A 24,737-nucleotide genomic window follows, 5' to 3' on the forward strand; every position below is an offset into this window, starting at 1 on the left:
TTTATATTCTTCTTCTACAATGGTTGCACAGTAAATGATGGGCCTTAGCCTTCTTGAGAAGCCATTTCCAGGCTCCCATCAACATTTTTCAGTTTTTACTTTTTGAGACTAAAGGTCTTTCTCTACGTAAGCCCTTCAATCTATCTTTGATTTAATTTCTTGTATGCCAGCTCGTCTGGTTCTAAAAGTTTTTTTTTCTTCATTCATTTTGATAACATGGTCTGCCCATTTTATTTGAAATTGCCTAATCCTACTTATCATTTATTTTAGTTAAGGGAAAGTTAATGAAAATAAATGTTTTTTTTTCCAGCTGTGATAATCACTAGCAATAATGTACCTGCTCCAGTCAAACCACTTTCAAACAATTCACATCCATACAAGCCATCAAATAACTACCAAAGGCAAATCACATCACCCACTACGAACTGTATTAACTCTCATGTTACTCCAACCACTCCTCAAACACCTGCACATCCAGGTCGGAGACTTTCCCACTATCCCTCTTCCGGTTCCCTTCATAGTGAGGGTGGTCACAGTTCCAGTTCTGCATCACCTATACCATCACCGTCACCATCTGTAACAAACAATTGTCGAAGTTCACCCTCTCCTAGACATACGCCATCTCCCAGTCGTCACATTTCGATGTCCACGTCAAATTTAAATTCAATGAAAAAATGGTCATCAAGTCAAGAATATTTAACTTCCAATAATAACATCAGGTAATAAAGTTTTTATTAGTTTTTTTAAAGACATGTATTTCTGTGCACTGGTATTTAAAATTATTTACTTCAAACACATTTTTATATATATATATATTTCGTTTTTAGGTTGGGTACAAAATTATTTTTCTATAATTTTACTAGACATTACTGTTTTTTATTTTTATTTAATATTATTATTATTATTATTTTTTTAGTATTTTGGCATATTGTTAAATGGTTAATCTTATATGTTGTTTGTTACTTACCTTAATGGTGAAGAGTTGAAAATTATACTTACACTATTTAGATTCTCAATACTTTTATTTGTTATACTTAGTTCTCTTAGATATGACACAATACAATATTTTTTTGTTATTCACTATTTTAGACCAGGGATTCTTAAAGTTGTCATTCATTTTCTTTTCATTAATACTTTTTTATAGTTTTAATAGTTTTTTTAAAACCAGAACAGCACTATCATGATTTATGTTAAAAAGTTTTATTATAGGGTCTTTTATTTTAAGCTTATTTCTGTATTTTGATTTCATAAGTTACAGTACCAAAAAAGTGAGTTTAATATTATAAAAATATCTTAGGCATGAGTGTAAGTGTTCAATGAATGCAAATGTTCAATGTTTCATTCATAGTTCATTTTAAAATTGTTTTGTGTATCCCTTGTAATGGCGTATGGACCTTCCAGAGTTGGCAGATGATACTTAGAGAATCTCTGTTTTTAACAATTAATTATAAATTAGAATAAAACTATAAATAACTTATGTTAAAAAATTCACTTTAATTTACTATTAAAAATATTCTGGATGGGGCTTGCAAAGATTTTCAACTGATCAAATCATGTATTGTAGATCTAAAAAAAAAAAAAATTTAATGCATTTTCAATTTTTTTACATACTGACTGAAAATAACTTCTGTTACTGTAGTTATTTTAATTTGCAAAGGGGAAGAAATTCTAAGTAGATGCTTTCAAAATTATCCAAGTAAACAACAAATTGTGAATCTTTAAAAATATTACAGAAATTGGCAAATTTCTAAATTTAATTTCTATGCTGATATCTATATGTTATTTTAAGTCAATACCTCTGGGGGTACTGGATTGGAGATCGATCGTTCTCTGATTCAGGTCAAAAATACGATCTGTGGATGAATGAATGGATGTATGAATGGGCCCGTCCTATAAACGGGTGCGAGGTATGGTGTGGAAGAAGTCGAATTCTTGGCCATAGATGGCGCCACTGAAAAATAAGAAACTTACACTGTGCCTCAAGTTTCAGTTTCACCAAGCAGGTTTGCCCGTGTTTCAAGTGGCATTAGAAACAACAACAACATATGTTATTTTCAAATGAAAAGGAAAAAGAAAAGCATAAATGAAACCAAATACTTCTGCTGGGGAGCATGTAGTTCAGAGGGCAAAATTCTATAAAATGTTGCACAAATCTAATTATTTTTATTGTACTTATTCACATTATGAGTTTATTTTTCTACCAACTGGTTTATGTACAAATATGAATATAAATTTTTTATCAATCTATTGTTTCTTTTAACAATGACCAGATTATTGTTACATTTAAATCTTATTTTTTATTATTATTTATTTTTACATATTTGTGTAATCTATAAAAAACATATTCCTTCCCAGGAGAGTTACTACTGGATCTCTCTTCAACTTGAATATGAGAAGTTCCACACCAAATCAGGCTAGGCATGGGTAAACTATCTTAAATATTGGGACTAATTTCACATGGTGGAGGAACCCACTTATATTTCTCTCTACTAAGTTTTAGATTTAACACTATAGAATTTAATAGAGTAGTCAGAATGCATTAGTAGTTTTTTGTTAGTTATCAACAAGAGAAACTTAGTTTTCTTATATGTGATTTTGCTATTAACAAGGCAATTAACATATTCACAATTATTCATTGCTTCTCACTTGCTGGTGTTATTTGTTGACTAAAATTGAGATTTAATTTGTTAAAAAGCAACAACTTATAACTACTTTTTTATTATGATATTTTATTAATTCATTATATGGTAAAAATCATGTGCAATTTTTTACTGTATTTTTTATTTGTTATTGTTATTTATCTGTGGTAACAAGTAAGCTATCTAATTTTGTTAAAAGATTGAAGATATGTTTTATTTATTTAATATTTATAATAAATACTTGAAGTTTGCAATCTTTTTACAAAGTTCTTACATATGTGCCTTAATTGAAAATTGGTTTAAAAAATGCTTCTTTTTTCCTACATTTTAACTAAGCCAAGTCAGATAAGGAATGCTAATAATTCCATCTTAACCATATGAAATAAATTAAAAAATAAAATCTGTGCTTAAACCTCAAAAATATCCCTTAGGAAGTAAAAAATGCTTTTATAAATTTTTTTACTATGAATTCCATTTCTAGTAAAATATATTAATTTATAAAAAATATATTTTACTATTTAATATTATAAATTAAGTAACAGCTTTTATGAAATTGATGATATATTACATTTTATCACAAATTATTTTTCTTTCTGAAGATTTCATGGTTATAAAAATTAAATTGCTTTGAGAATAAAGCTAAACATGATTACAAAGTTTACAAATTTTTCAAAGTTTTTTCTTATTGATCAATATTATCACTGTGTTTATTTTGTGTACATAGTATTATTTCTTAATGAATTAGTTTAGAATTTGTAAAATTATTAGCCAAACATTTTAGTTTCATAATTTGCATGTTAGATATGTGTAAAAAAAAGTAAGGTATTTTTTTTTATATGCAAGACTTATATTATAGAAGTTGAATGCATAGATTAATTATATGTGTAGGGTAATACTTATTTTTTGAACATTGTAGCTTTTTTTCTATTAAGATTGCACTTCTGTCTGTAGTTTCCCTTTTCATGTTGTTTTATATTTCATATTCTGTGAATGAATATAACAATCAATTAGAACGTCATAATTCTTATGAATATATCTATTTGTTATATTCCAGTGTTTCTACTCAAAAGCTATATTTCTTAAATAGTAATATATTAGAGTAAGTGTAATGTATCTATGTAATATATTTCATTAAGAGTATCATAATGGTAAAGCAATAAGTTACTATATAAAATATAAGTATATGAATGTTTTAGAATTTTCTTTCACTTAATAATATTCGAAAAAAGGAAAATTATTAATTTATAGTGATATAAAGTTACAGAATTACTGTAAGCATTTACATTACTTTTTTTAAAAGAAAGTGGTTTAAAGTTAAAGAAAGCTTATCATAAATTTTTTTCAATTCAACTCTTATTAATGCAAAACTCTTATTAATGAGTAAACTTATGCTGCCTTATAAAGTAAACTCATTCTGCCTTTTTTAGGAAGTAGATGTCTGCCTGAGAAAATATAGTTCATAAAGTAGATGGGATTGTTGCATTTTTACTGATAATTATTTCATTTTAGGATGCAGCTGTCTTTAGTTAAATGTTAAAAAAGTTATAAAAATCATTAATATGCATATTATGTTGAAAATATGCCCTTTTTATATTAAAAGGATTTTTACTGTAAATTTCATATGTTTTGATCTGTATTTTTTTTCCTTTTCAGCACAAAAGATGCTGTCTTGATGCAAGGTATTTTATTTTTATTAAAAAAAAAATCTGTAATGGTTACTTTTTACTTTTGATTTGTTAAATATATATTATATCAGGGCTCGAAAAAACTCAGAAATTTTACCCGTCCCCGAGGACGGCTTGTCCAACAATTGACAACATTTTTGACCGCCGAGGACAGGCGGTTTTTCGAGCCCTGTATTATATTATATTGGAATTTAAACGTTCTGTTCTATTTTGATCATCTAGATAAAATTATATCTTTTATTTGCTGAATTATTATTCTTTATATTTTTCATCAAGAATATTTTTTACTCACAACAAAATACAATTCTTGGATTTTTATTTTTGTTTCAACTTTTGTAAAATATTTTACATTATCCTTTAATCTTTGTTAAAGTTTCTTTGTTGTTAACTTTAATAATTATCATTTTTACAGCAAAATGTAATGGTGCTATCTCATCCAAAATTGTGTTTTAAAATATCTACATAAGTTAAAATTATATTGAAATTTGCTTGTTATTTTATCTTAATGTTATTCTTAAATGCGCTTGTTATACTTATCTTTTGAGCTGTTGCATGTATTTACTGAAATTTTTTTAAATGTGATACAAATAGTAATTATTTTTACAGAAATCATATTTTAATTTTTTTCTTTCATATTAGGTTATTTTTCTTAATTTCTATGTTCGATGAAATATTTTTTATTTAATGACATTTGCATGCTTATCATCTTCATTTTTTTTTATTAAAGAAAATATTAAAATATTTCTTTTTGACCAATATTTACACTTTAACACCCACAAATCTTCCAGTAGAAATTTTAATTTATTCACATTTTGATATTAATATTAAAGTTTAAGTTTTAAAATTCTTGAGTGTCAACTTACATTTTATTGTAAAAAAATTTATAATTAGTGATGCATTTACGCTTTCATTTTATTTTAGATGAAGGAATAGTCAAACTGTATTTACGAGGGAGACCTATTGCCCTTCATATACCTACTGATTACTTACAAGATTATTCACTAAATAAAGTAAATTGTCCTCCATCACAAAGGCTTAAACTAGAATGGGTGTATCCTTTTATCATTAAATCGGTGTTTCTGGTTTTATGAAATGTTTTTTTTTTTTTTACCACTGAAATTATTTAATGCAATATTTATTGTTCAAGTGTAATGAACCTTGACTCTACTTCAGATATGGCTACAGGGGGAGAGACTGTAGATCAAATCTTTATTTTTTACCTACCGGTGAAATGGTATACTTCATTGCCTCAGTAGTTGTATTATATAATGTTGAAGATCAAATTCAGAGGCATTATATGGGTCACACAGATGATATTAAGTGGTTAGTTATCATATAATATTAAACTTTTTCAACTCAGTTTTGTTGAAGTCACAGTTTTTTTAATAATATTTTGTTAAATTTCTGCCTGATTCTAAATTAAATGATTTTTGCCTGAAATACTTTTTTGAAAAAAAGGGAAAAAGTTCATTAAATTTTGATACACAAAATGAATGTCAAAAAACTATCAAAATCTAAAGTTGTCTAAAAATAAAAAAAGCAGGTTTTTTTAAATTTATATTTCTACTAAAATAAATATAAATTTAGTACTTTTTTCTGGACATAGGGAAAACTATATTTAAACCAGATTTTAACGTAAAATTAAATTACTTTTATAACAAACAAGTAATGTACTTCCATTGATAAAATAAAAAAATACTTAAAATTTTTTTTTGAAAAAGTAATTCATGTGAGCTTTTGATGCATTTTTGGAACTGTGCCTAAAATGGGACTGTATTTAAAAATGGATAAGTGTTTTTTATTACAATGAATTAAAAGTACTTATGCATTTTACCAGAATGAAATTCTTGTTCATAACTGCTCTAATCCATCTTAGCTGTTTTAATTTGGACTAAGTTTTGTTTTTTATAATTACTACATTACAGATAAACACAAAAATTTTTTCCTTTTTACAATTGATCATCTTATATTTTCCATATTTTTTCCGTGAGCTTCTCTGTCAAATAAAAGAAATTAAATTTGATTATTTGATTAAAATATGCTAATGGTTCATTACTAAAACTGCATAGTAATGTAAATAATTATATTATCATACTTTTTAAAATAATTTGATTTTTCTTTTTTTGTCAGCAATATTATTTCTAATATTTTCATTTTTCATCATTTTGTTTCTCAATTTAATTGATGTACTTTTTTTTTAGTCTTGCTCTCCATCCTAATAAATTGCTAATAGCCACTGGTCAAGTTGCTAGTACTGATAAAAGAGAAAGAAGAGTGAGTATTATATTTGCTACTCATTTTGATTACATTTCTAATTGCCAATTGCAATCAAAAATTTCTTTACAAATTTGATAGTTCATTTTGAATATCAAAACTTTACTGGAATGCATGGTAATAAATAGTATATATTTTTTTTCCAGAATTAAATTGTTATAACTCAGTATTTAGAAGTAAAATTGACATTTAACCGTATTGCTCAAATAGTTAGTACACTGTAGGGTGTAGCTTGTCCAGAAAGCTTAAATAATTGTGTTTTGAAATTTCAAACTTGTATATTTGATTTTTAATCCTCTATTTTTTTTTTTTTTTTTTCATTTTAAAATTCTTATTCCATTTTTATAGTAACAATTAATGTAAAATGTTAATTTTTTCCCTTAAAATTATAATTTTACATCACTTTTCTGATCTATAAAATTAATATTAACTTAATCCTCTTAATATGTATTTATATGATATACAAAATAAATATATCATATGAGTTAGCACCTAGTGTGATGTAAGTTTACATTTTAAGGAATGTATATTTATTTTTTATATTTTCTTATACAATTAAATGCCAAAAATATTTTCAACCTGTTGCGTTTTCTAATAAGCTTTAAATATCTTTCTAAATAAAATCATATTTTCATCTAAGATTGATTGTATTTTATGGAATAAAAGTTGTAAATGTAATTGCATTTTATATAATGTTCGAATTTTTAATCTGAAAAAGAAATTGAATTCGTCTTTGAAAAAAATTTGTAATTATTAGAACCAAGAGAAAATATTTTTGTTTTCTAAAGAAAATAATTATGTATTAGTGTTCATACAACAATCACAAAATGAAATATTAAATTTGTTATAAAGTGGAACACCAATTTTAGTTTTGAAATATTTAAGAGACTACATTTAAAAATACATTTTAATACAAAACATAATTGAAAATCTTGGGAGACAAGTTCATACAGAGTTTATTTAATAGCACTATTCTTTTTCAATTGGTGTCCATCTGTTGCCGTCGCATTAAGGCTTTTCAGGCATTTTATTTTAACATTTTGTTCCAAATTTCAAAAAGTGAGATCCTTTTATGATATTGACAAAAAGTAATTTTCATATATTTAGTAATGATTTGTTCAGCTGAAAATACATTTTAATTTAAAATCTTAGAAGACAAGTTCATACAGAGTTCTTTTAATAGCACAATTTTTTTTCTAATTGATGTCCATCTCTCGCTGAAGCATTAAGGTTCTTCAAGCATTTTATTTCTACATTTTGTTTTAAATTTCAAAAAATGGAATTGTTTCATGATTTTGACAAAAAAGTAATTTTCAGATACTTTGTTATAATTTGTACAGCTAAAAGAATAATCAAGTATTTAAGGAAAAAAAACTTTCTATTTGGTAAAAGAAATTTAACAAACTGAGATTTCTCAGTAGATATTATTTTGATCTTATTTAACCATACAACATTTCTTCCTCCCTCAATGATGTGGGTGTAACAGCCCATTATGAGCCTTGGCTTTCCTCAGAATTCTATTTCCTTTGGTTTCAAGCTGCCCTTAGCTTTTTGTCTGGTTACTTTGAGGGCACGCAAGTCTCTTTTCAGACATTCATACTGCTTTAGTTTATTTAATCATTCATATCATTAAATTTTGCATATCTCTGTGCATTTAAGTTCTAATTGACAATTTTGAGTATTTCTTGAGTGGTTGATTGTAGTAACCTTTCAATAACCCTACGTTTGTGGTTGCACAATAAAATTTAGTGTGTTTGAATGTTATGTCATGAACTGGTTGCATGAAGGCTAGGAAATTATAAACTTCATCAATAGGAAGCCTATCGGAAAGAAATATTGTCAAAGTGTAATCTTTATTTTCTTTTTTTTTACCTTTAAAACTTTAAAGCTAAATAATTCAAATTTACTAAAATGTCACTTTGAACCTTCATCCACTCAGCTCTTTACTTGCATTAATCTAGAAATTTCATAAGAATAAGAAATTAAGTCCTATATATGCAGAAACTGGTGGCTTGAAAAAATTACTGTGTCTACTTTATTACACAATATCTATAATACAAACTTTAATTAAACTATGTTGTAAAAATTTGTTAGTTAGTGTTGGAGCTATCGAGTTGTAAGCTTTTTGGGCTGGACTGCACGCTCACAGGTTCCTTTATTTATATAAAATTGATGAGGATCAAAAAATGACATCACTTCATTATGAGTGTATGGATAAGATCGATCAATGATTTGCGTTGTCTTGGCTGCTGTGGTATTTTTGAATTTTTCTATGGTAGCAGGCCTGGTACAACTAAACTCATAACTACACTTTGAAGGTGTCTGAACTTTAAGTGCAAATGACATTGTCATAGCTGCCAACACTACTGGATTTTCCAGTAGACTACTGAATTTTGCCAGTTGAATAAAAATTCTTCTGGTTTTTGCACATTTTAGGAGATTCCCTAAAATTGAGTCAGTTTCCTAAAAAAAATTCCTATTGAAATTGAATTTTTGTACAGATTATTGTTTGCTTGATTCTTTAAATAAGTATTACTAATACATAATGAAGCAAACCTTGTTTATGGATATCAGTTCAAAACTTTTTTTGTTCTAAAATGTTCAGTTCATTTTTAATCAGAACTCTCTTTTTAAATTAATTAAAAAAATCTTTTAATTATCTTTGATGAATTAAATGCCTATTAATATTAGAAATTATGAGTAAACATAATACATAGCATTTTGAGTATGTTTAATGTCAATCATAATTGGAAAATATTGCATTTTTTTCTATTTCGAAGACTCTGAAAATTCCTAAAATTCCCTATGTGTGAAATATTTAGTACAATATGCAACAATTATCATGAAATTTATATTATTTCACAAAATCTACTGGATTTTTTTCCTATCCTTGTTGGCTGCTATGCATTGTTTTTGGTTTCTACAATTATTTTAAATGTATGTAATTCGTCTGTACTACACTCACTCACTAACTCTCTCTATTGCAGTTTCAATAACCTTTCTAGTCATTTAAAAGATTTCTCTATTCATGCTGTGGGCACATGGAAATCTGTCATAATATATGTTTAAATTTAACGAGAAGTTATTGTAACCCGCTGTTCGAGTTTATAATGTTTTAATAAACACAATATTTTTTTATTTATTGCGGACATTTCTCTGATGTGTTATAAATAGCCGCACTCTACTACCAGCTAATGCTGAAGTGCAGTTGATGATAAAATCCTAATAATATTTTTACAAATTCAAAATTTTGTTTTTATACTTTACTAGCCGCCAAAGGCGCCCAGCTGTTCGCCAAGCTAAAGGTTTTCACAAATAAAGTTTTTTAAAACATAGCCGGAAATCTGAAGATTAGTGGACAATTAAAGTGTTCCTGTCCAGCAATTTTGTCTTCATATCCAGTTCTGCTGCAGATGTGTTATAGCTCTTGAGGATGCTTGAAATTATATAGCTACAACGCTTAAGAAAAAAAAAACTAAAATGCTAAATACATGAAAAGAAAACGAAAACGAATAAATTTTTTATGGTATCAATTTCTATTTCTATATAATTTTTTATGGTATCAAATTCTATTTCTATATCTGTTACGTCAAGCACTCAGGTATTATAATTTGATCTAGTTGTGCTTGTATAATTTTGATCTAGTTGCGCTTTCTACGTCATTTTGTTAACATCATTTGGTTTGTTATTTAACATCGTTTGGTTTGTTTTTTCTAAGTTAACTTTCAAAAAATTGGCTGGCATCAGCATTTTTATTCTTTAAGCTGTTTATTTTTTCTTTTGGAATTCGTTCCTTTTCAGCGAAATGTTTTTCAACCTAATCGAATTCTTTGCCGACTGTTCTCTGTATATATAAAGAAAATAAAGTAAATATTTTTAAAGTGTTGTGAAAAGAATTTTTAGTTGTACAAAGTACTACAATATCGCTATAAAAATTATCGTCTTCGCTTAAGAAAAAAAAAATAGAGCGTGGAAAGAAGAAGAAAAACTTATTATAACAATTATGAACAGCGACAAATGTATCAAAGCGAAGCGTTCTATTTACGTATCGAATATGTTGCCACATTTTTAATACAGAAGTTAAACTTTTCTCCACTTTAATAAATGTAAACTAATGCGAACTTTACAATTAAATTATTAATTCCTTCGTATATTATTGGTTTAAGTTGTCGAAAATTAATATTTCAATTGTGAGGTTCGCATTAGCATACATTTATAAGAGTGGGGAAAAGTATATGCATTTTTTAATAGTTTTTTGAATATGGCTCTTTGAAGACGAAAAAGCAGACGAAAAGCATAGACTTACAAAATGACTGATTACTAAATAACTAATCAAAATTTTTGAAAAAGAAAAAAAATACTTCTTCATTATGTCAAAACACAATTATGTGCCGAGTGTCGTGCCCGGGCGAGGCTTCTGGGGCGATATATTGTGATTACAGACAGACAGACACACACACAGCCGCGTTTATTATTATGTATAGATTAATAACTTATTACATATCTTACTTTTCATTACTTTTTATCAATTAGCCAGGAAAAGATAGTGCTTTTATACTGGCATTATTTATTTGAACAAATTTATAAATATAATATAATAAATATTTTATAAGTTATTACTGTACTTTATAAATATAATTTATTAAAGAGTAAACCATTTAAAAAAAATTATAAAATTTTAACTGTTTGATTTGTTTTCTTCTATTTGTTTAAGCCACTTCCTTAAGTCCAGCAATATGTTGATGTATTTTAGGTAATAATAAGCTTTTAAATAAAAGTATCAACAATAAATTAGGCAACTAAAATTTTTTTTTTGAAATTCAAAATTGTTATGTCTGAAACGACAATATTTGCATCTTTTAATATTTACCAAAAGGATTAAAAAAATCCTTCTGTCCTTTAAATCCTTTTGTTAAAAAATCCTTTCTCGATTTAAGTGAAATTTCTTTTTTGTTGTTCGAGTTTTTTCCCCCGATTGTCTTACTTTTCTATTTCTGTTATTTATATTATTCATTTTTGAACTAATTATTTCAATCCTAAATTGTTAATTACAAATTTACTTGATATTTTTGTTTTAAAAAATTTTAATGTATTTTTATAATTATTTTTAATGCTATAATTTTTCTAATTGTTTTTAACATTTTTTAATGTAAATTTTTTCCTTTCTCTTCACCCTGCAGCCAAGAATATCAAGACGGGTAAAAAAAAAATTGTTTCTCAGCATGTTTCTAAATTGCAAATTATTTCTTCTGAGCATGCTGAAATTTGCATTGTATTTTACTTTTCTCCCTATAATGTTGTAGTTTTAAAACATAAGTAGTTTATTATGCAGTGTTGAAGTGTATGGTTTATTCATTGTGTTATGATGCATGTTAAATAGTGGCTAATATAAATTTAAATTTACTATCTCTTTTTTTTTTCTTCTTAAAAGTCAGAACTCAGTGAAAAAAACTTTTTGTTTAATATGATAACGGAATATTTTTAATACCCTTCAAAACAGTCTGTTTAATAAAACAGATTAATAAATATCCTGCAAATCTTTTAATTGGTTATTAAAGCTTTAGGGGCAATTTAAAATTAAATGCTAAATAGTAAGTTATACATATTTTATTTTCAACTTTGCATTTAGGATTTCTATTATACCTCTGCTAAATATTTTTGAGCAACTGCTAAAATACTTCTCAGTCTCAATATTCTCTTATTTACCCTTGTGCATAATTTCCCCCCCCCCCCTCTAATTACATTATTTTTGCTGCTTGTAAAAGGCTTTTTGTTTAGTGTTTTATAAACAAAAAATTTTTTTCTCATGAATACTTACTCGTATTCTTATTGATAAAAATAAGCGTCATACGAACCTCTGCTCTTTGCTTTAATGCTTAATGAAACAAATGAACTGATCTATTGAAATTTTTAACAGTGTTTTTTTCCATTGCTAATTTCATTTATTCGTATAAGTTGAAGTACTATAAAAGTTTTGTAGTGACTTGCTGACGCACTGATATTTTTTTTGTACAATACTTATTTTTTTTAAATTAAAACTATAGCAATTCCAATATAAGGGAAATCAGAAATTTACTAAAATTATTTTGTATGCATTTTTTGCATAATGCATGTATGTGCAGCCACAATTTTTCCTATAAAATATTTTTGATCTTTCAATGTTATCTTTCTGTAACTTCTTTACTTAAATTACTAGTTTTTCATACTTTCTAATTTTTAATTTAGTTCTAACATCTAAAGTTTGCCTCAAAACTGAATATCAAAGACTGATTTAATAATTAGTGTTTTATAAATTTAGTAATTTTGTTGAATTTGTTTGTTGTGTTATTAAACTAAGTAAGCTTTTTTGTTTTAAGTTTCTGATATTTTTCTATTGCTAGTTATCTGCTTTAGAAACATATGACTGAAATAAATTTTATTTTGTAGCATGATTAACAAAAATTTTTTTTTTACATTTAAGTTTTTCTGAATATGATTAAATTATTCTTGATGTATTTTAATTTTAATTATTAAATACTCCTTTTTATTAAATAAATAATCTAAAGAAACTAAAACGATAAGATATTAACTGTTTAAAGACTTCATTTACTTAAAAAATTTATAAAAAGGAGAAAAGAAAACTATTGACTGTTTTTTCCTTATGTATTTTTGAAGTAAATGAAGTTTTTAATCAGATAATACTCTTTTTTTATATTTTTTAATCACCTTGTTCCGTGTCTTTAGTTTATTTACCTAGCTTTCATAGTTTTTTTTAATGAAATAATGAAGCTTACAGATAATTGTTTACTATTATTTTGTTAAAGTGGATCTATAGCTAAACTCTTGTCTTCTATAAATACACCTTCTGTAAAATTCTGATACTGTAATTACTTTTTAAATGGAAAGTGGTTGCATCCTATCCTACATTAATTTTTTTCTGAAAAAGCTGGACAAGACTTTGATAAGATTTATTTTTCAAAATTAATCTCTTCATTACTTATTATCTTTATTTACAAAAAGCGTGACCTTAAAGAATACCTTTATGAGACATTGTGTATTTTGTTTCTAATATTATATAATCTAATTACTTTCCAATACGTCATTTGATAATTTATTTTTATTTACATTTTTCATTCTGTGCCTTATTTGATAATTTAATTTTAAAATTTTATTTAAGATTTGAGTAGCACTTTTAAATTCTATTAAATTTAAGATCAAGGATTTTGTTACATTATACAGAAATAAAAATGGATTCCATTAATTAAATGAAACTTTTTTTAAAAAAATTGAATTTTTCATATATATTAATTGAAAATTGATTTTTCTGTTCTGAAAATTCCTGTCATTTTGAATCCTGTCACTGTTTTAATATTGTAATTTAAAATTGGCCTACATGTTTAGAAGTGGAATCTAACTTCTTTTAAATATTAAAATAATATATAAATTTCTCTATTAAATTATTTATTTAGTTTAATTTGTTATTTTTGCAAAATAGCATCTCCTAATGCTTTATTTTCATTTGAATAGTTATGAATTATAATATTCTGTTAAGTAAGTAATTGATTGCTAATAAAATTATTTTATGAAAAATAAATATTTTAGGCATATTTTCTTTCATATTTTAGCCTCATGTAAGGATATGGGACTCAGTTAGTTTAAATACTTTGCATGTTATTGGAGCTGGTGAATTTGAGCGTGCAGTTTGCTGTGTTGCATTCTCTCATGCGGTGAGTTATAAACTAAACTTATCAACAAATGTATTACTTTTTTTATGATTATTATGTAACTCCATAATATGCAATACCTGCTAAAATTATAAACCTATAGCTAATTAATGTTATAAATTGTATTTTTTGTTTTCTAAAAAAATAGTATTGTGAAATCTGTTAAATTCATTGTTTTAATAAATCTGTGCAAAATAAAAAGGCTAACCTTCAAACTTTGATTACCTTTATATTTTTCTAATTTATGTGGTTCCTATTTTTATGAAGCTACCTATCCCACATTTACTAAGAAATTCATTGAGTACTTCTTTAAAGACAGTAAAGTAAAGCATTCCGCAACAGCTCGTTGTGGGCCAGGGGGCTCCACAATCTTGTGTCCAATGGCATGATTGTGGCAACGTGTTCAGCACTGTGCTGCACAGACTGCGTTTGCTTTCCAGATAAGCTGGTACCCATTGATCTAGGTGGGCTTAAAGCTACCACTACAGATTGATTGGAATTGTATTTTCGCAGTGGTAGACGCATTACATATATAACGCTAAAACTAATATGTAATTATTTAAATTTAGCAATAAAGGTAGAAGATTAGTATTTATAAAAATTAAGTGTAGACGTATAATATTAGTAAATAGATTCAACATAGAGAATAGAATGTTGAGATCAAATAAATAAATAAATGAGGAAAACAGAGAAAGTAAGAATTGACAAAATATTATATTAAAAATTAATTATCTAAAAATCATAAAAATTTTAAATAAAGTCAATTATAAGAGAACATAATATATAATTTTATTGATGAACAATTATAATGTCAGTAGATGAATCCACAGCAAAGCACAACATATAAATTTGAATTTTCGCTGTTTAAATTTTAAAAATTTGTGTCGACACTCTCTGTATTTCCATTTTAATACCACACATTTGAATTATATATCACGCATAGAGTAACAAAATTAGTACTGTACATTTTTTTTAATTCAAGGGAATTTTGTAAATTTTTAATTAATTTTGTGATTTGTGATGGGAATACTGTACATTTTTTTTTAATTAAGTAGAATGCACGAGAATGCTGCATCACCAAAATTGGGTTTCACAAAGCCAAAGAGGATTTAAACTTTATTACAATCGATCAAAAATAAGATCAAACAAAGAAAAACCCTTTTAGTATTTATTTATATAACAGCTTGGAGAGAAAAACTGATTGCATATTTGAAAGTATCTAAGATCTGTTGCAAAATCTCATAAAACAAAAATATTATTTGTTCCCCTGTGTAATTGATTTTCAATTACAATTAGTTCTCTATGATATAAAATGAAGTTAAAAATTAAACTAAATAGATCAATATCTGAATTTTCAAGAAAAGTAAAATGCTACTTTATTTTTCTTGAAAATTCAGATATTGATCTATTTAGTTTAATTTTTTATTATCAGTCAAACACTGTCCTGATTTCTCTGTTAGAATATTTGATCAATTAATGAAGTTAGGCATCCCAAACAGTCAATTTTCATAGATTTGCTAGTGTTATCTTAATTATATGTTTCATGTAAGTTAGCTTAATTATCGATCAATGTTAATCATTTTTATTATTAATGATTTATGATGAATTGGAGATGATTGTATTTGTCTTCAGTTTATGCATTAAATGCTTCAATATTTCTTTTAGTATCGATAAAATATAATGGTCCTTATTTGGAAGCTTTTTATTTGGAAATTTCCCCATAATTCAAACCCTCAACTTTAGCTTTTGAGACTTTTCTGAAAATTCTCGACTTATATTTAGAAATATATGGTGTATTATATTTTATTTTATGTCTGTATGTTTTTAAACTTTATATTTTTACCTTTATATTGTCTCAAAAATATGTTTTAAAGAGTATTTATGATGCTTATGAAAAGCTATTTGAATGATGAATAATTTAAATAACTTTATATAAATTTATGTGCTCATCTCTTTTAATGTTAGGATGGAGGTGCACTTCTCTGTGTCATAGATGAATCAGTAGAGCATACTCTTTCCCTTTGGGACTGGCAAAAAGGTGAAAAGGGCCACAAAATAACAGAAACTAAAGTAAGTGTTTTTAATACTTATGATAGAATTGTAACAAATAGCCCTCATCCCTTTGATGCAGAATTTTTATTAAACATATTTTCTTATTTTTTTTGTTGGACAAAATAAGTGAAAAATATTATATTTAGAATTTTAATAATTTATAGTTATGAAATACAGAATGAAACACTGTAATTTTTCCCTTGTTTTCTCTACATTTCGAACTTATTTCATGAGTTCTATTTGCTTGCAGCTTATGCTCAATAAATAAAACTTATTGTTTTACTTTATTTTCTTCGTACATGTTTTTTGTATTTATTTAATATGCTATGTATGTATATATGCATGCATGTGTGTGTATATATATATATATATATATATATATATATATATATATATATATATATATATATATGCATATATATATATAAGGGACACCAGTGTCCCATCTCGGACAAAGGATTATCTAAGCTTAGTTTTCAATCTTACATTTTCATCTTTGTTTCTTTTAGAGTGCATCAGAAACTGTTCTTGCTGCTGAGTTCCACCCAATGGATAGACATACTCTTATAACTATTGGCAAAAACCATATTTACTTTTGGGACACTGAAGGTGGCACTCTAGCTAAAAAATTGGGCCTTTTTGAAGTAAATTTGAATTTTTTTTTTCTTCCTATAAGTTTTCAAAAATGATTATCTATTTCATTCCATTTTTCATTTGTGTCATTTTTTTTTGTTTTTATGTAGTAAATATACCATTTATTTATTTTGCTAATCAAATTTAAGTTTTAGTCTTTGATAACATGTTGCTGAAAAAAATATTTAAACTATAGAAAATTATTTCTTATTGACAATTGAACTTTAAAAGTACTTAAAATTAGATTTAAATAAAGTGCTGAAGGCTTCAAAATGTCTGTACAACAGGAAAAACTATCAGGCTGTGCAGCGAGTCATAAAAATCAAACTTTTATGTTTCCAGGTGGGTTTTTCAAATTTCCAAAAACCGAAAACATTGAATGTAATGAAGCCACATTGTCTGCAAAAAGCAATTGAAATAAATTGTTACGAAACATTCAAATTATGTCCATTTAACTTTATTGAGGTTTTCAAATTTATTTGTATACTTGAAAGTTAATTATATAGATTTATACTATAGCTAAAGCATGACTGTGAATACTCCGAAATTTTTCGGGCATAATTTCTTTATAGATGGCAATATTTATATTTCAGTGTTTGATTTCGAATTTTCGCTACTTTGTTTTAACAAAATTGATTTAAAATGATTTTGACTTTCATGACTTATAAATTATTTAAATGAATATTCAGAAGCTCAAGTGTAATAGAAATTTAAATAATTCCTGCTGGTAATTGGCATTTCAACTGCTATATTTTTAAAGCTAGAAAATATTTTTGTCAAAATCTTGTACTATAAATACTGCTAGCATTATTTGAGAAACAATTATAATTTCTATAGTTTTACTACAGCCTTTTCTTTTCTAAATTTAATTATTTAATAAATGTTTTATGTCAAATTATACTTTTGCAATATGTGATAAACAAAAATATTATTATTATTACTAAAATTACTATTTGCTTAAATTACTAATTAATTTTGTATTAGTAATTTAATTAAAATTATAAAAAATACTGCTGCAATGTAGGTTATATGTCCATTCTAAAAATTTTTTATGAGATGATATCCCTAATTTCATCTGAAAAAGTAAAATACATTAGTAGATTTTATGTTTTACTTATGCAATTTTTTGTTAATTCAAGTAAGAAAAAAAATTCATTTCGTTAAACTAACAATTTATATTTTTTATTTTGCCATCAAACTTTACAATCTGATGTTTTGAAATGAAAGTAATATTTTTTATTTAAATGAACCAAGTTTTTATTAATAAAATAAATAAATTTGTATGATGATTTTTTAAAAAGAAATTAATGTTTTTTTCTCCATTTTTAGAAATAATCTTTAAATTTTGTTTTTAGAAACAAGACAAGCCTCGCTATGTGTTGTGTATATCCCTTACAGAAACCGGTGAACTTTTGACCGGAGACTCAAATGGCAATATATTAATCTGGTCAAGAGGTACTTTTTCATTATAGTATCTTAATTCGAAGTACTTTTAACCCAGGGCAGTTATGCATGTGGAAAATCTTTTTATTTTTATTTTTAATCCTTCCAAATGTTACTCTACTTCCTACCTATAAACAGTGTTGTGCTTTGAAAAAACCTCTGATTTTTATGCACTTAAATTCCTACTTATTTAGAATTAAAAAAGAGAAAAGTTATCTGTCATACCTCAGTTTTCAGATTTGGGAGTGGGAGTGAGGAATTAGACTGAATCACAGTTGTATGTAAAAATGTGTGAACATTTGGAGGCATTAAAAATGAAAATACCAAAATCGCCAATGTGTTAATCACTTTTTTTATTATTTTATTTGAAAATCCTCTAAAATGTTATTATTATTGAGCACTAAGATACATTTCATTCAGAAAATCCCTTAATATAAAATTATTAAAATAAAAATGCCTTTTTGTATGTTTTATTTTTATTCTTGACTTAAAAAGATGACATTTAAAAAGTCAGATTTTAAAATATTGCTTAAAAATGAAATTAAACATAAAGTTATTATTGTTAAACAGAAATGGGAATTTTTCAATTATTCTTTTCATTATTTCAATTTAGATAATGTAATAGCGTATGTTTTAAGTGTACAAATATTTTAAGAATTTGTATATTTTAAAAAAAAAAATATTTTAGTGTTTCTCACTATTGTTTTGAGAAATCAATTAAATCTACAGGCTTGTATATTCTTTTTGTTTTTTATTGTCTACAAGCACATTATTCCTGGTATAATGTTATAATTTTTTTTAAGATAAATATTTTTATATTTCGTTGTGAACATTCATTAGTAATTATTACGAAGAATATGAAAATACTTGTAAATACAACTTTCTAAGCTGAAGTACAAGTTTTATATTGCGATTTTTTTTTAAAATTCTTTTTGTAAGCTTCATAATTGTGTAGACTTAACTCTTAATATGAAAATATGATTATTCAAATACTTACAATATTGCATTCAAACGATCTCTAGTTAAAGAGAATGAAGTGGAAAAAATAATCATGTGTCCAAATCTGGACTCAAATTTTATAAGCTTGAGGAAAAAACTTATTGTGTTCATCTTCCTTAAAACACAAATCTTACTTTATAACTTAAACTTTGATTCTTAGAATATCCTTTTTCCTAAATATAGTAAACTATGACTTCCACTTTTTTTTATTAGTGTTTATTTTTGTTGAAAAATTAGCATTTTCAAGCTTATATTTATCTTTTATATATGTATAACAAAATTTTCTATATTTTTTTAATTAAATGAAAAAAAAACGCTAAATTTTTTGCGAGGAATTTGCTCTAGGTAGGTATTCACGAGTCAGGTAAAACAAGGAAGACCTGAAATTGTCAGGGAATTTTATTTTAACTCTAAAAATCAGGGAATAGTCAGGGAAAGTTGAATTTTTTTACAGAAAAGCTGCAAAAATCCTATATCATACCTGGAAAATAACCAATCTTAAAATTGCAAGCAACAGTAATTAGTTATTGATTTTTGAGTTAAATAATTCTAACATCTATTACAATTATTTTTATTAAACTCCACTTTTTAGTGAAACTTTCCCATGTTTCCATTCTCATTCTAATACATGTTTTTGCTCATAAAATCTAATATTTGACATTACAAATAAAAAAAATCAAACTTTTCTGTTGAAAAATTGCATGGCTTAGATAAAATATGATAAGGAATTTCATTGAAATTTACCTGGAAAAGTCAAGGAATTATTTTTTCTTCCTGAAATTGAGTGGGAACCCTGTATTACACAGCTCTGTGCCTTTTAGGCTACTATTTTCTATAGCCTCTATTTTCCTCCTTTTGAGTGTAGCCTTACTTGAATTACTTTGTATTTATTAACTCTTTTTTTAAAAAAATTAATCGTAACATGTATAATATTTTTCCTTTTAAGGATCAAATAGAGTTACTAGAACTATCTATAATGCTCATGACGGTGGTGTATTTTCAATCTGTTCAATGAAAGATGGCACATTTCTTTCTGGTGGTGGCCGTGATCGTAGAATTGTTGAATGGGACCACGCTTTATCGAGAACGGGTAGAGAAGCTAAGGTAAATTTAAATTATATTGCTGTATCTTATATGTACTCCATGCAAACTTAATTTAGGATTATTGTTAATTTATTTGCTGAGTATCAGTAATGTATGCAGCCAAATATTTATACTTATAGAAACCTACATTGAGTATTTTTGTTTTGATAATTAACTATATTTTGTTGTCATTAGCCTTAAAAGTTTGTAATATGTTATTTGATATGGAATAAAAGGAGGCAGATAATAATTGATATCAGTAATCAAAGGCTGATACTATGCCTGAAAATGCAATGGATAAAATCAAAACGTAAATTAAAATGATGGGATATACATTAAAAGCCCGACTGCCCAGAATTCAATTAAGCAAAAAGCTCAAATGTATAGGACTTTTTGGAAGTATAGGGGAGAAGAAATTCTTTAAAATTTTAATTTATTAACTGTTTTAATATTTTAGTTTATTTTCACCTTATCTTTATGCCACATCATCAGTATATTGTTTCTTTCCAAATTTTATATTGATAAGTGTTCTCCCTGCTACTTTGTGGTACGGTGAACTTTCATAATTATGGATTAATTTTCAATCAGAAATGAATTAAATCTATTTGTAATCTACATTACCTTTATTATCTTTCTTTGTGCAGTTATTCTGATATATCTTTGTTTTTTGTCATTTTTATTATAGTGCTACATTTTTCCAAGTAAAAATTGTAATATGTAACACCATTAATTTCAGCATTAAATAATAAAAATAGGTATGATTTTATACTGTTGCTCTCTCGTGCTTCATTCCCATTTTACAATTTCAGTTTTTATTATCGACAGAATAGACATCCTTCGATTTGATACTTTATCAACAACTTAAATAATTTTTATCAACAGTTATTCTGAAATTCATTCCCATTTTGCAATTTCAGTTTTTATTTGTTTACAGATAACTTGAATAATTTTTATGGTCAGCTATTATAGTTTTCTTCTAGTGTTGTTATTTAAATGTTGTTTGCAATTTTTTTATATTTTGCACTGTATTTCTTTCTTGAGAATAAGGTAAAATTGAGATTTTTGGCACTCTTAATATTCAAAATTTCTATATGTCTGAATTTTACTGAGCATTACTGAATGTATAATTTAAGAAAAACGAAAGAAATTGTTTAAAGGTAAAGCAGCCATCTAGTCTACCATATGGATCATAGATTTTAAGGCTACTCAGTTTCAATTAAAGTGTTGATTGGAATTTTTTATTTTGCGCTGCATTTCTTTCTTGAAAATAAGGTAAAATTTTTGGCTCTCAAGTATTTGAAATTTCTATATATCTGAATTTTGCTGAGCATTACTGAATTTCTAATTCAAGAAAAACAAAAGGAATTGTTAAAGGGTAAAACAACCATCTAGTTTATTTTTTTTTTTTTTGTCCAACGTATACTTCAAATGTTTCTGGTTGTATCTAATGACTGTTTGATCTTCTGCAAGTCTTAAATAAAAATACTTCTTTGTTTTGGAAGATTTAGATCTTAATAATCGCGTGGTAAGAATATTAATGTAATCATTCAGTTTGTTTTATCAGAATAATTTTTTTGTATTTATTTGAATTGTATTTTAGCAAGTGTTTGAGTAAATTTTTTTTTATCTTTTATGTTTCAATATCTTTGAGACTTAGTCACATTTCCTAATTTATCTTTTTCTTTTTATTCTAGTTACCGGAACAAACTGGTGGTGTCAGAGCTTTAGCACAAGGCAAAGGCAGCATGTTGCTTGTTGGTACTACCAAGAACTGCATTCTCCAAGGCACACTATCTTTAAATTTTTCGTTAATTGTTCAAGTAAGCTCATTCTTTTTCTATTTTAGCCTATTCTTTAAAGATTATATTTTGAAAATGCATAAGTTAATTTCAATGTCTAAAAATTATCCTGCTCCAAAATTCAAGAAAATCCTGTTAATTTAAAATACTCTGTTACAAAATTTTGTTCTTTTGTATCACTGATTGCTGAAAGCATATGAGTTATACAGTCAAACCCTGCTATAGTGAACACTGTTTATAGTGAACTCCTGGATATAGTGAACAAAATGTTCGGTCCCGTGCCTTGCTATAAGTGGATAATGTTATTTTTTGTGGATATAGTGAACCAAAAAAGTTAGGAAGTTGGATATGATGAACTTTTTTCTGTCTTCAACTGATTTTTTTTGTAATAATTTTGAAATTTCTACTTAAAAAATACATATACCGATTTTCAAAACCATCTATAGAGGGGAATGCAGCGATAAGCATTTTTTCTTGTTTGCTTCTCTTATCTCACTTTCCCATCCCTAAACAAACAAAGCAGATGTTTCCAACCCAGGCACTGTAAGGTGTCAGTCAGATCAATATGCATTTTATGTCAGAGGGAATGAGCAATTATTCATTATTGGTCAAAGGGTTGGGACACTAATATGTGTTGATAAGGCCCTCATTTCAAATCCTTTTTGCTCTCAGTTCAGTTTAAAAAATCCTGCAAACAAATGTCTCAAATTTAACTATGGCGAGCAATAAACGTAAAACGTTCTCCATTGATGATAAAATGGGCATAATCAGAAAAATTGAAAATGGATGCACTTAAACTGATATTTGCAGGGAATATAAACAATCCAAATCTGCAATTTGTAACATATGGAAAAATAGGCAATTAATAATGTCTGCTCATGAAAAAAATTTAGATGGCAGAAAAAAGTTGAGGAAAGCAGATTGCAAGGATGTTGAAGAAGCATTACTGAAGTGGTTCACCAATCGAAGTATCTAAACAAATGTCGATGAATTTGCTAATTATTTCATGAGACTACTTTTATGTGCTAAAGATTAAAAAAAATTTTTTTTGCACGCAAGACAAAGAGTAATGGAAAATAACACATTTTTTGCTACTACATAATATTTTTCAGTCATTTATTTGAACAATGTGTAATAAAAGGGAGGAGTTTGGGAACCATTAGTTAAATTGTCTATTAGTCTATTTAGCGCAACGGATATAGTGTACTCCCGGTTATAGTGAACAGAAATTTCGGTCCCTTGAAGGTTCACTATAGCAGGGTTTGACTGTATTAGCATTCAAATTGGTATTTGCACATTGAATCAAGATGCAATGAAGTTGAATTGTTTGAAACATTGTTACTCTTTGTTTAAAGTTTTTTGTTTGTTCACTTCTTTAATTTAATGCAAGCAAATTTTCAATTAATGCAGAATTCGAATTGAGTCACAAGAATTTGTTTTACATTGATTTTTAATCAATTTATAAATTTTGCTTGATTGAATAGAAAATAGACTATTTAGTTCCAGTTAAATCACTGGGTACAACATTAATACCTTCCTATTATGTTATTAAATGAATATGCCTCCTTTATTTTTGCTGTATTTAAATATTAAAATCAACAATGTTTTAATGTTGTTGTCTTGTTGATAATATTTTTAATTTTGAAATAATTGTTTAAATTTTCTTTTATCTGATTTTCTTCAATTAAAAATACTCATAAATCATTGAAATATTAGTGACTTTTTTGTATTAGTAAATAGTAGCTAAACTTCCTAAAATCAAAAATGTAGTTGGGTAGTGACTCCATTATAAAATTTTAAGTCATATGAAACTTTACTTGTAACACTAGAAATTAATATATTGTTGTAAATTTGAATCAAAATACTAATTTATTAATTGCAATTGATAACAAGGTGGTCAGACAAAGCTGTTTAGTTATTAGTCATAAAGGTTTAGTCTTATAAATAGTAGGCATAATTATTTATAAAATTTAAATTCTAATTTACTCTATTTCAACTCTATATTATTTTGTATTACTCTATATATTTAAACTTTTTATTTTTTGTCAGTTTCTTTCTTCTTGGCATAAATAATTTACAAAAGATTTTATGCTTGTGAGATGTATTTCTTTTTACTATAATAATCAAATTCACCGCAGAACTACTTTGTTAAAAATCTACTTTTGAAACTTAATTTTTATTTATTTTAATCCTTATTAACCAAATTTAGAATTTTATCTTTCTTTTCGTTCAAGATGTATTACATATTGGCTAATTTCTTGGAAATAGTAAAACACGAAACATTATTTTATTTATTATTAAAAGTTATGATATAATTTTTGTTTGTTTATGTATTAGTATGAGATGTATTTCTTTTTACTATTATAATCAAATTCACCTCAGAACTACTTTGTTTAAAATCTACTTGTGAAACTTAATTTTTATTTA

General features: G+C 26.0%; 1 protein-coding gene across 8 annotated transcripts in view; it reads left to right on the forward strand.

The window, feature by feature from the left end:
* The window catches only part of LOC107441696 (echinoderm microtubule-associated protein-like 2), a 76,088-nt gene that overhangs the window by 42,904 nt on the left and 8,447 nt on the right, over window positions 1-24,737 (forward strand). For 2 of the 8 annotated variants that reach the window (XM_043047193.3, XM_043047191.3), the window contains exons 3-15: window positions 311-719; window positions 2,356-2,424; window positions 4,293-4,318; window positions 5,246-5,375; window positions 5,498-5,647; window positions 6,526-6,598; window positions 11,779-11,796; window positions 14,203-14,304; window positions 16,267-16,371; window positions 16,863-16,997; window positions 18,342-18,441; window positions 20,375-20,532; window positions 22,206-22,331. In XM_043047193.3, coding sequence (XP_042903127.1) covers window positions 311-719; window positions 2,356-2,424; window positions 4,293-4,318; window positions 5,246-5,375; window positions 5,498-5,647; window positions 6,526-6,598; window positions 11,779-11,796; window positions 14,203-14,304; window positions 16,267-16,371; window positions 16,863-16,997; window positions 18,342-18,441; window positions 20,375-20,532; window positions 22,206-22,331 — 1,601 coding nt within the window. The remainder of the gene's footprint in view (window positions 1-310; window positions 720-2,355; window positions 2,425-4,292; window positions 4,319-5,245; window positions 5,376-5,497; window positions 5,648-6,525; window positions 6,599-11,778; window positions 11,797-14,202; window positions 14,305-16,266; window positions 16,372-16,862; window positions 16,998-18,341; window positions 18,442-20,374; window positions 20,533-22,205; window positions 22,332-24,737) is intronic. The other 6 variants (XM_071183215.2, XM_043047192.3, XM_071183216.2 and 3 more) reach the window with 3 other exon arrangements.

This window comes from Parasteatoda tepidariorum, chromosome 7 (genome assembly GCF_982258835.1).
Source record: "Parasteatoda tepidariorum strain Cologne lab strain chromosome 7, Ptep-v5.0, whole genome shotgun sequence".
NCBI classification, from domain to species: domain Eukaryota; kingdom Metazoa; phylum Arthropoda; class Arachnida; order Araneae; family Theridiidae; genus Parasteatoda; species Parasteatoda tepidariorum.